This window comes from Oncorhynchus keta, chromosome 10 (genome assembly GCF_023373465.1).
Source record: "Oncorhynchus keta strain PuntledgeMale-10-30-2019 chromosome 10, Oket_V2, whole genome shotgun sequence".
Lineage (NCBI taxonomy): Eukaryota > Metazoa > Chordata > Actinopteri > Salmoniformes > Salmonidae > Oncorhynchus > Oncorhynchus keta.
The window spans coordinates 43784141-43797153 of NC_068430.1; the positions used below are offsets into that span (position 1 = coordinate 43784141).

The 13013-nt window shown below is 46.4% G+C and overlaps 1 protein-coding gene across 1 annotated transcript in view; it reads left to right on the top strand.

Annotated features, from left to right (window-relative positions):
- Positions 1-13013, top strand: part of LOC118388806 (receptor-type tyrosine-protein phosphatase gamma-like) — a 309742-nt gene that overhangs the window by 264386 nt on the left and 32343 nt on the right. Inside the window, exons 9-13 of the mRNA XM_035778287.2 lie at positions 1039-1223; positions 3173-3281; positions 3463-3512; positions 3717-4482; positions 12345-12483. Coding sequence (XP_035634180.1) covers positions 1039-1223; positions 3173-3281; positions 3463-3512; positions 3717-4482; positions 12345-12483 — 1249 coding nt within the window. The remainder of the gene's footprint in view (positions 1-1038; positions 1224-3172; positions 3282-3462; positions 3513-3716; positions 4483-12344; positions 12484-13013) is intronic.

Below are 13013 nucleotides of genomic sequence, written 5' to 3' on the forward strand. Positions count from 1 at the left end.
CTCTCTCTCTCTCCCCTCTTCTTTACATCTCTCTCTCTCTCTCTCCCTCTTCTTACATCTCTCTCGTTCTTCTTTCCCCTCTTATTTTATCTCTCTCTCTTCTATCTTCTCTTCTTATATATTTTATCTCTCTCTCTTCTATATCTCTCTCTCACCCTCTTCTTTATATATCTCTCTCTCTCTCTCTCTCTCTCTCTCCCCTCTTCTTACATCTCTCTCGCTCTCTCTCTCCCCTCTTCTTATCTCTCTCTCTCTCTCTCTCCGCTCTTCTTTTATCTCTCTCTTTTCTATCCTCTTCTTATATCTCTCTCTCTCTCTCTCTCTCTCTCCCCTCTTCTTACATATCTCTCTCTCTCCGCTCTTCTTTTATCTCTCTCTTCTATCCTCTTCTTATATATCTCTCTCTCTCTCTCTCCCCTCTTCTTTTATCTCTCTCTCTTCTATCATCTTCTTTTATCTCTCTCTCTTCAATCATCTTCTTATCTCTCTCTCTCTCTCTCCCCTCTTCTTTTATCTCTCTCTCTTCTATCATCTTCTTTTATCTCTCTCTCTTCAATCATCTTCTTATCTCTCTCTCTCTCTCTCCCCTCTTCTTACATCTCTCTCTCTCCCCTCTTCTTTTATCCTTCTCTCTTAAATCCTCTTCTTATATATATCGCTCTCTCTCCCCTCTTCTTATATCTCTTTCTCTCCCCTCTTCTTATATCTCTCTCTCTCCCCACTTCTTTTCTCTCTCTCTTCTATCCTCTTCTTATATCTCTCTCTCTCCCCTCTTATTTTATCTCTCTCTCTTCTATCCTCTTCTCTCTCTCTCTCTCTCTCTCTCTCTCTCTCTCTCTCTCTCTCTCTCTCTCCTCTTCTTATCTCTCTCTCTCTCCCCTCTTCTTATATCTCTCTCTCTTCTATATTCTCTTCCACCCAAGGTGGTTTTGATGTGACTTATGACTCATTGGCTTACCTTTTTTCTCCTCTCTCTCCTCTCTCAATCCATCCCTCTCCTCATTCTTCCCCCCTCCGTCCCTCTCCCTTCCTCACCAGTCTGTAGCAGTGCCCCGGTCAACATGAAGATCCAGCCTCTGAATGGCACTGCCCTGGTGGTGAGCTGGCAGCGCCCGCTCATGGTTTACCACCCGCCTATCACCAGCTTCATGGTCTCCTACAGCTGGGTGAAGAGTGATGTGGCCTACGAGAAGACCTTCACCAAGACTGGGGACCAGAACATGGTGAGACACAGATAGACAACACTGTTACAGTTTACAAGAAAACTAGAGTTTTCCCCCGGGAAGAAACTATTCAGCTGCCATACTCAGGACCAGGAATTTTCACTAATCTTGTGATCTGACCAGGAGCAACTCCGTGTCCAAGTTATAGCCCATAGTTAGGTCCTGGTCAGTTCAGGTCGACCACAAAAAAACGAGTCTGTCAGTCGGTCACAGTCACCTGGCTGGAAATAAACACTCCAAGCCTGTTTCACACACACTGCACTGATGACTCCCACTGTGATGTGTCTGTTGGTGGGCTCAACTCCCTCCAGTGTCAGTGAGAGGTGAGAGTCTGATACGGTGACTATAACCTGTGAACTGGGTGAAGTCATGTTTTTTATATTTAAAGACATCATGGCAGTCTGCTTGTTGATATATTTCCTGCCCTCACATTAGTTACTTGGATGTGTTGATTATTTAGACGTGCCAAATGGAGACGAAAGCGCCCAACTCTGATGTCTTTCATACTCTAAAAATACATTTTGTGATGAGGCCAGACAGAGGAGGCTTTGAACGATCATTTCATTTAAATAAACATACACAGCAGGAGAGACGCTGTCTGAAGAGAGACGACATTTCCTTGACATCAATCTCTCTTTGGCTACACTCAATCACCACCCTCTCTCTCTCTCTCTCTCTCTCTCTCTCTCTCTCTCTCTCTCTCTCTCTCCCCCCCTCTCTCTCTCTCTCTCTCTCTCTCTCTCTCTCTCTCTTCCTTTTCCAAGTCCCTCCTTCTCCTCCCTCTCGTCAGCCCCCTCTTTCTATTCTCTGCCCACTTCATTTTCATTTTTATTTTCAATCTCCGTAGCCGGACCCCCTTATCAGGGTCACATCAGGGACCCGCAGGCTTCCTGCAATCACAATTGAATCAATTGAAAACCACTCAAGCCCTTAGTTTCACTTCCCCCTTCTCTCATCTCCCCTTCGGCCAGTGCAATAACCTTCCATTCTGGAGACCATCTCTAATAGAATTAACTTGAACCAGAATGGCTTCTGCTGCATCAGACAGTGAGGGATAGGTACGTTTCAGTTTCAGGCTTTTATTAGTCGTATGTGCGGGGAAACGCATTGGTATACATCGTCCAACGAAGTGCTTCCTTCTCCACAACGCAACAACATTAAGAAATAATAGAAGGTAAGAATGCGTACATAAAGTAAATGGCTCAGTAGAATAGAATAAACATTTTAGCATAAGTATAATTACAGGAAGGCACAATTTATTGTCCAATTTTTACATGTGTATTGGGGAAGGGTGGTCAAGTATATAAACTGAGCTGTATAATTAGAGTCTAGTAGCAGCAGTTGTGATGTGTGTGTGTAGCATGAATGTGTGTGTGTGCGCGCGCGCGCGCGTGTGCACGTGCACGTGAGTGCATGTGTGCTAAGGTGCGGAGAATCAGAGCAGGTGGTCAGTCCCGTTCAAGTGTTCAGCAGTCTAATGGCTTGTGGATAGAAACTGTCTCTGAGTCCGTCGGTATCAGACCTCATGCTCCGATACCATCTGCCTGACTGTAAGGGAGGGAACAGCTTGTGGCTGGGGTGTGGGTTCCTTGACGATGCTGTTTCGAGTAGATGTCCTTGATGGTTGGGAGCACGGTCCCAGTGAGCTACTGGGCCGTCTTCACCACCCGCTGGAGGGTCTTGCGGTCTTAAGGACACAGTGAGGGGTACGTGAGGACACAAAGAGGGGTAGGGGTTAGGTGAGGATAAAGCAGATGCCATAGATCCCTCACATGGCTGTGAGCTGCCAGTATTGATACTCACGGATTGTAAATCATATGTGAATTGTTTCCTTAGGCCTTTGATGTACTGTAGTGTGGCTAGCCCATATCTACAGGTCTCAGTGGCAGTCTGTCTTCTTGACTCTCGTTCTCTCTCTCTCTCTCTCTCTCGCTGTGATCAATTTACAGAAGGCAGCGATAACCCACGTGTCTCCAGACATCCTGTATCTGTTCAGAGTCCAGGCGGTGTGCCAGAGAGACCTACGCAGTGACTTCAGCCAGACACTGCTCTTCAGAGGTAATCACACCACACACCATACCACAGCGTATACAGTACAGCCCTATGAATGGAGTCACATAATCCTAACCTCCAAATAATCTTGACCTTCAAAATGATTAGAGTTACTTTAATACTAACAGCAGACACTTGTCTTTGTTTCAAATGCATGTCTAACGTTTTCCTCTGTTTGCTATTCCAGCTAACACCACCAGGATATTTGAGGGAACACGGATAGTGAAAACTGGAATGGTGAGGGAAGTGGACATCATTTGTGTTGTCCAGACGATGGCGACATAGTCATTTATTTTGTGATGTGCCATCATGATTTGATATGATGTGATACTGACTATCACTCTCTCTCTCTCTCTCTCTCTCTCTCGCTCTCTGTATCCCTCTCTCTCTCTGTGTGTCTCTGTCTCTCACGCTCTCTGTGTCTCTCCCTCCCTCCCCCAGCCCACTGTCTCCCCAGCCTCCTCGGCAGACATGGCTCCCATAAGCTCCGGATCCTCTACCTGGACCTCCTCTGGCCTCCCCTTCTCCTTCGTCTCTATGGCTACAGGGGGCATGGGCCCCTCGTCCAGCGGCAGTCAGGCCACGGTAGCATCGGTGGTAACCAGCACCCTTCTGGCCGGCCTGGGCTTCAGCGGAGGGGTCATCTCCTCCCTGCCTGGCTCTCTCTGGCCCACCCAGGCCCCTGCAGCCAGCCCTGGGTCTAACCCCGGCCCGGGTCCCAGCCGCCAGCCTGCCCAGCCCCAGGCCTCCACCGAGCCCCTCACAGCCCCACAGGGTGGTTCTGACACGGACACCCCCACTGAGGAGAAAGAGGCGGGGGTGGACAGGGAGAACGAGGCGGAGGGAGAGGGAGAGGAGGATGAAGGGGAAGACGACAGGAGGAGGAAGAAGAATAACAAGACAACGCCTGATGAGGTGGAGATGCATCTAAATGACACTGTGGTCAAAGAGCCAATTTCCGCCCTCACCCCCACAGCCACAGCCAAAGAGAAAGGACAGGGGCAGGGAGAGCCTGTTGCTAACAGCACCACAGTGCCAATAAGTGGAGGGGAGGACCAACTGGTCAGAGTGGACAGTAACACAGGGCCCACTGTGGAGCCCAAGAATGACACAGAAGAGAGAGAGATACAGATTCCCCAGAGCCCAACACGCTCCTCAAAGACTAGCGGGGAAGAGAAGAGCCTTTGGCCTTTCTCTGTCCACACTGGTGAGTAGAACTCTCTGTATAGCCCAATCTTTGGAACAAGGGGCAGATTTAAGCAATAAGACCCAAGGGGGAGTGGTATATGGCCAATATACCACTGCTCAGGGCAGTTATTTGCACGACGCAAAGCAGAGTACCTGGAATACAGCTCTTAGCCGTGGTATATTGAAAATATATCACCAACCCCTGATGTGCCTTATTGCTATTATAAACTTGTTACCAACGTAATTAGAGCAGTAAAAATACATGTTTTGTCATACCCCTGCTATACTGTCTGAAATACCATGGCTGTCAGCCAATCAGCATTCAGAGCTCGAACCACCAAGTTTATAATCCTCTTTTTAGCACTTGAGATATTCTTCACCATATTTAGACCTGTATAATGTCATTTTAGTTTTCTGGATCCCACTTCTCCCTTCTGCAGCTTGTCATATTAAACTGTCTGTGTTATTATAGATGTGCATATCAACAGTAAATATGAGACAGGCAGGGGCACATTTGAAACATTAGCCTTGGAATCAGCTCCTGCTTCAGTATGTGGCAATGCTATATTATAGCCAGAGATAAATAGCTCAATTTCTGAGTGCTACCATAATACCACCCAGAGAGCCCTAGAGAAAGTAATGGAACTATTCTACAGCCTGAGGGGCCATTACCTAGCCTGGGGGCCATTAGTTTGGGACATTCTCTGAGGCATATTTCAGGAACAAACTGCCTGCTTGCCTGACTTCCTGCCAGGGAGAAAACAGAGAGCGAAGTAACCAGAGTATTTGTTTTATGAATAACAATGTGTTTGTGGATGCTCCGTCATACATTCCCTTATTCCTTCTGAATGAACGGATCCATTTAGTTGAGTCGTGGCCCCCGGCCTGAATGGTAAACCTAGTCACTTTACCCTCCCGATGAGTCCGACTCACTCAAATTGTCTGTAAATGTATAAATATAGATTATATTTCTTTTTTAAGTAGAGCTGAACTCATTTTTTTGTCCTCAAGTGGAACTGGTTGTTTGATGGCTGAGGTATCCCGGAGTGGCCCAAATAGTCGGAATAATCTCAGGCCGGATTTGTGTTTTGTGTGAAAGTGTTTGTTGCGTTTTGTGTGTTGTAGTGTTATTTATGTATTGAATTGGTATGTGTGTTAAAGCTAAAATCCTTAATTGCTACAACCATTTTTGGACTTAATTATGATTTTGGGATTTAACGATATATATACAGTATGTACCCATTGATTCTTGAAGAATATAACTTATAAATACGAGTTATTATTATTATTATTATTATAAAAAAAGGTTTTACTTTAAAACAGTCACAAAGATTAATGGCTGTAATGGGAGAAAACTGAGGATGGATCAGCAACATTATAATTACTCCACAATACTAACCTAAATGACAGAGTGAAAAGAAGGAAGCCTCTGAAGAATACAAAATATTCCAAAACTCGGATCCTGTTTGCAAAAAGGCGCTAAAGTAAAACTGCAAAAAATGTGGCAAAGAAATGCACTTTATGCCCTGAATGCAAAGTGTTATGTTTGGGGCAAATCCAACACAACACACCACTGAGTACCACTCTTCATATTTTCAAGCATGGTGGTGGCTGCATCATGTTATGGGTATCCTTCTCATTGGTCATTGTTTCGGATAAAAAAAAAAACAGAATAGAGCTAAACACAGGCAAAATCCTAGAGGAAAACCTGTTTCAGTCTGCTTCCCAACAGGTACTGGGAGACAAATTCACCTTTCATCAGAACAATAACCTTAAACACATTCTATTGCAGCTAGCTTACAAAGAATTATCTAGTTAACAGAAGAAAGGAAGACAAAATAAGGACAAAAGAAGGACTAATCAGTAGTCTACACTGCTATCTGCCCAGCAGCTAGCCAGCTAGCAAACGTCCACCGTCTACCGAATAGCAGCACTGTAGAAACTATTACACTCAACTGAACGACTTGATTAGTGTAGTGTTAGCTAGCTACATAGTTGTCTTTGCTGTCTTCGTATCCAAGATAATTGTGTAGTTTAGAGCGTGTAGTCTTAGAGTGATTATCTTAATTTACCGAGGTTAGCTAGCCAGCTATTTGTCGTCCTTAACGTAGGAGACACTGCTAGCTAGCCAACAGCTAGCCAACGTCTACTGAATAGAACTTCCGCACTCAACAACCCGGTCGCATTCCGGTTCGCTCCAAAGGTAGTATCACATTTTCATTTCATTTCATTACAGCACAACGGTTTGATTTGTTTGATCGTAGCTAGCTACATAGCTAGCTACATAGCCGTCTGTGTATCAAAGATAATTGTGTAGTCTAGAGCGATTTTCTAGGTTAGCTAGCCAGCTATTGTCGTTCTTTTAACGCAACGTAACATAATCAACACTGCTAGCTAGCCAGCTAGCCCCCGAATAGCAGCACTGTAGAAACTATTACACTCAACGGAACGACTTGATTAGTGTAGTGTCAACAACGCAGCCACTGCCAGCTAGCCTACAAAGTCAACAACGCAGCCACTGCCAGCTAGCCTACTTCAGCAGTACTGTATCATTTTAATCATTTTAGTCAATAAGATTCTTGCTACGTAAGCTTAACCAGCTCGGGAGTTTAATTCCTCTGCGGGTAGCGTGACTACAGCTCAAGCTCATTACCATAACGCACAATGCGCAAAAATATTCCTAAAAATATTTAACCTCCACACAGTAACAAGTAAAATAGCTCAAATGAAAGATAAACAAGTTGTTTATCTAGCCAGCAAGTCAGATTTCTAAAATGTTTTACGGCGAAAACATAGCACATATTTATGTCAAACCACCACCGCAGACATAGCTCATTAGCATAGCCAAGTAGGAAAAAATATGCAATCAACAAACGCAGGATTAAAAGAAAAATCATTTCACTAACCTTTTGAAATCTTCATCAGATGACAGTAATATAACATGTTACACAGTACATTCATTTTTTTCAATAATATGCTATATATATCCATAAATCTCTGTTTACAATGATGCATCGTTCAAAAATGCTACCCAAATGTCCTGAGAAATGACGATAGCCCCGGCAGATAACGTCAGCTAACAAGGAATACACATCATAAACTTTGACTAAATATGCATGTTTTACATATGTATAGCAAGATACACTTCTTCTAAATGCAATTGCATTGTTACATTTAATTTTAACGTTACATTTTGCGTTCACTAGACTATAATATGGAGTCGGCGCTCCCACAGTAGCATAATGACTCCTCTATCTTGGAGTCAACAGAAACCCAAAATGAATACATTAAATATTCCCTTACATTTGTTATTCTTCCATCAAACGACCTGTAAGGGATTATACTCACCAAATTAGCGTTCAGTTTTCAAGTCTGCGTCTTTCGGTTCTCAAAATAGCCTGATTTTGGTAAAAATGTAGTCAAAATTGAAGTGGTTGCGCACCAAAACTTCGAAAGTATATATAATATGTCCAGTAAACTTGTCAAACTAACTTCATAATCAAGCTTTAACATGTTATAAAGGTGTACAGCAATTTTGAGAACAAACAGAAACACAAGCACTGTTCAATCGATCTTGGAAAAGAGAGAGGACTTGACCATTGCGCACAGGTTTTTTTGAGTGACTGAGAGCTTCCCGCGTGCTCAAACTCTCGCGAGCGGGCGATTCTCACAATGTGAAGTCCCATTGAAAGCTGAGATCACGCTGAACACGTGGAGACTCTTCCGGGTGCTGTGACTGGTTGGGAAGGGTGTTTGCGATGAGGTCAAAGGTGACCCAACTTTTCAGATGAGAAGATATATTTTGGGAAAATGCAGATTTTGAGAGTTCTGCTATACATAGAGACATAATTTAAACGGTTTTAAAAGCTTTAAAGTGTTTTCTATTCGATAATATTTTTTATTTGCATATATTAGCAACTTTTGACAAAAATGTATCATGTTTTATATGGGTACCCAAATCCTCCAGAAGGGGCAGTAAACCGTGGTATCCTGAACAGGTTAACTTTCTGAACATTCGAGACGTGTAGTCCACTTGTCATTCCAATCTCCTTGCATCAGCGTAGCCTCTTCTGTAGCCTGTCAACTATGTGTCTATCTATCCCTGTTCTCTCCTCTCTGCACAGACCATACAAACGCTCCACACCGCGTGGCCGCGGCCACCCTAATCTGGTGGTCCCAGCGCGCACGACCCACGTGGAGTTCCAGGTCTCCGGTAGCCTCTGGAACTGCCGATCTGCGGCCAACAAGGCAGAGTTCATCTCAGTCTATGCCTCCCTCCAGTCCCTCGACTTCTTGGCACTGACGGAAACATGGATCACCACAGATAACACTGCTACTCCTACTGCTCTCTCTTCGTCCGCCCACGTGTTCTCGCACACCCCGAGAGCTTCTGGTCAGCGGGGTGGTGGCACCGGGCTCCTCATCTCTCCCAAGTGGTCATTCTCTCTTTCTCCCCTTACCCATCTGTCTATCGCCTCCTTTGAATTTCATGCTGTCACAGTTACCAGCCCTTTCAAGCTTAACATCCTTATCATTTATCGCCCTCCAGGTCCCCTCGGAGAGTTCATCAATGAGCTTGATGCCTTGATAAGCTCCTTTCCTGAGGACGGCTCACCTCTCACAGTTCTGGGCGACTTTAACCTCCCCACGTCTACCTTTGACTCATTCCTCTCTGCCTCCTTCTTTCCACTCCTCTCCTCTTTTGACCTCACCCTCTCACCTTCCCCCCCTACTCACAAGGCAGGCAATACGCTCGACTTCATCTTTACTAGATGCTGTTCTTCCACTAACCTCATTGCAACTCCCCTCCAAGTCTCCGACCACTACCTTGTATCCTTTTCCCTCTCGCTCTCATCCAACACTTCCCACACTGCCCCTACTCGGATTGGTATCGCGCCGTCCCAACCTTCGCTCTCTCTCCCCCGCTACTCTCTCCTCTTCCATCCTATCATCTCTTCCCTCTGCTCAAACCTTCTCCAACCTATCTCCTGATTCTGCCTCCTCAACCCTCCTCTCCTCCCTTTCTGCATCCTTTGACTCTCTATGTCCCCTATCCTCCAGGCCGGCTCGGTCCTCCCCTCCCGCTCCGTGGCTTGACAACTCATTGCGAGATGACTTCGTCAACCATTTTGAAAAGAAGGTCGACGACATCCGATCCTCGTTTGCTAAGTCAAACGACATCGCTGGTTCTGCTCACACTGCCCTACCCTGTGCTCTGACCTCTTTCTCCCCTCTCTCTCCAGATGAAATCTCGCGTCTTGTGACGGCCGGCCGCCCAACAACCTGCCCGCTCGACCCTATCCCCTCCTCTCTTCTCCAGACCATTTCCGGAGACCTTCTCCCTTACCTCACCTCGCTCATCAACTCATCCCTGACCGCTGGCTACGTCCCTTCCGTCTTCAAGAGAGCGAGAGTTGCACCCCTTCTGAAAAAACCTACACTCGATCCCTCCGATGTCAACAACTACAGACCAGTATCCCTTCTTTCTTTTCTCTCCAAAACTCTTGAACGTGCCGTCCTTGGCCAGCTCTCCCACTATCTCTCTCAGAATGACCTTCTTGATCCAAATCAGTCAGGTTTCAAGACTAGTCATTCAACTGAGACTGCTCTTCTCTGTATCACGGAGGCGCTCTGCACTGCTAAAGCTAACTCTCTCTCCTCTGCTCTCATCCTTCTAGACCTATCGGCTGCCTTCGATACTGTGAACCATCAGATCCTCCTCTCCACCCTCTCCGAGTTGGGCATCTCCGGCGCGGCCCACGCTTGGATTGCGTCCTACCTGACAGGTCGCTCCTACCAGGTGGCGTGGCGAGAATCTGTCTCCTCACCACGCGCTCTCACCACTGGTGTCCCCCAGGGCTTTGTTCTAGGCCCTCTCCTATTCTCGCTATACACCAAGTCACTTGGCTCTGTCATAACCTCACATGGTCTCTCCTATCATTGCTATGCAGACCACACACAATTAATCTTCTCCTTTCCCCCTTCTGATGACCAGGTGGCGAATCACATCTCTGCATGTCTGGCAGACATATCAGTGTGGATGACGGATCACCACCTCAAGCTGAACCTCGGCAAGACGGAGCTGCTCTTCCTCCCGGGGAAGGACTGCCCGTTCCATGATCTCGCCATCACGGTTGACAACTCCATTGTGTCCTCCTCCCAGAGCGCTAAGAACCTCGGCGTGATCCTGGACAACACCCTGTCGTTCTCAACTAACATCAAGGCGGTGGCCCGTTCCTGTAGGTTCATGCTCTACAACATCCGCAGAGTACGACCCTGCCTCACACAGGAAGCGGCGCAGGTCCTAATCCAGGCACTTGTCATCTCCCGTCTGGATTACTGCAACTCGCTGTTGGCTGGGCTCCCTGCCTGTGCCATTAAACCCCTACAACTCATCCAGAACGCCGCAGCCCGTCTGGTGTTCAACCTTCCCAAGTTCTCTCACGTCACCCCGCTCCTCCGCTCTCTCCACTGGCTTCCAGTTGAAGCTCGCATCCGCTACAAGACCATGGTGCTTGCCTACGGAGCTGTGAGGGGAACGGCACCTCAGTACCTCCAGGCTCTGATCAGGCCCTACACCCAAACAAGGGCACTGCGTTCATCCACCTCTGGCCTGCTCTCCTCCCTACCACTGAGGAAGTACAGTTCCCGCTCAGCCCAGTCAAAACTGTTCGCTGCTCTGGCCCCCCAATGGTGGAACAAACTCCCTCACGACGCCAGGACAGCGGAGTCAATCACCACCTTCCGGAGACACCTGAAACCCCACCTCTTTAAGGAATACCTAGGATAGGATAAAGTAATCCTTCTCACCCCCCTTAAAAGATTTAGATGCACTATTGTAAAGTGGCTGTTCCACTGGATGTCATAAGGTGAATGCACCAATTTGTAAGTCGCTCTGGATAAGAGCGTCTGCTAAATGACTTAAATGTAAAATGTAAATGGGAGGCCCATGCGCACCCATAACTACCAGGGCCAAGCACACACCGCATGAAACCAAACCACAAAACATAAATAAGAAACACAAAACATCCCAGCCTCATCCCTGAATGGAGGACCGCAAACATTTTAGTGTACATTTGTGTATATATAATTATTCCAACACTCATCAATTCCCCTTCAGACAGCCACAGATCAACCCATCTTTCCCAATAAATCATCATTCTGCCATTTCCTCTCGCAATTACACCCCTCCGTTCTCCCTTGGTGTCTCACTAGGGACTTGAACCCGCCTACCTGCAAAATTTCTGCTGAAATGTCCTCCAAAATAAACAGTTTACCAAAGAGCACAAGGATTTTTCCTATTGACTGACAATGTGGTCCTTCAAATACCTCATGAGTTTAGTTCTGTCATACCCCAACAGAACCCACAATATATGCTTGATGTACTCAAATGTTTGTCACCAAGGTAAGTGTAAACAAACACACTCGAGCCTCAAAACATGGTAAAAACTATCATGTTGATATCATGGTATCAAATCAAATCAAATTGTATTTGTCACATACACATGGTTAGCAGATGTTAGTGCGAGTGGAGCGAAATGCTTGTGCTTCTAGTTCCGACAATGCAGTAATAACCAACAAGTAATCTAGCTAACAATTCCAAAACTACTACCTTATAGACACAAGTGTAAGGGGATAAAGAATATGTACATAAAGATATCCACATGGATGGTCAGTCCTTGCACCCATAGCTATGTCTATGTATTTAAGAGCTATATTCTCCAGGCCAATCCCTCAGCTTTTTACCAAAACAGAGGCGGGGTGTCCACTTTGTTTTTGTTTTTATTAAGGATTCAAGCTTTAAAGTGTTTTGTATGTGAATGTGTTGAAGTGTTTTGTTTGTAAGTCTCCACCTCCATCCCTCCACCCCCACCCCTCCAGACAGGACCAGTGTGTCCAACATGACCCGCAGCCCTCACCCCGGGGTGGGCAGGATGGAGTGGATCCTCCCCCTGGTGGTGGTCTCTGCGCTCACTCTGCTCTGCCTCATCATGCTACTGGCTGTCCTGGTCTACTGGAAGTAAGATATTATATTATTACTGTGTGTGTGTGTGGGTGGGTGGGTGGGTGGGTGGGTGGTAGTGTCTCTCTTAACCAATCTTGCTTAATGAGCTCAGAAAAACTGTGTCTTTAACATTTGTCTGGTTTGCCACTATAAGACAATGAAAGCCTTCTCAGGGCAGAAGATTGAGTTGCACCATATTGTCCTCCACTCTAAGTGATTAGGGGTCCCTTTTATCTCCTCCTCCCCACTGCTCTGCTCAGTCACAGCTGTCAATTCATTCCTCTACAACTCTGTCACAGAAACAGATAGCCCTCCTCTCTCTCCTTTACCTAATCACACTGGCCCCGGGGCCTAGTGGTCCTCACAGACACGCACTCCTGTTCGGAGTGGGGTGACCTGTCCTCTTGCGCACTGGGGACATCTACTTTCCAGGGCGCGTGCGCATCCGCACGCTTCTGGCCCCCGGGAACCTACTTGGTGGAGGACGACTGCTTTTTTTTGGCAGCCCTCCCTCTCATCCTCCCTTTCTCCTCCCTCCATTCCTC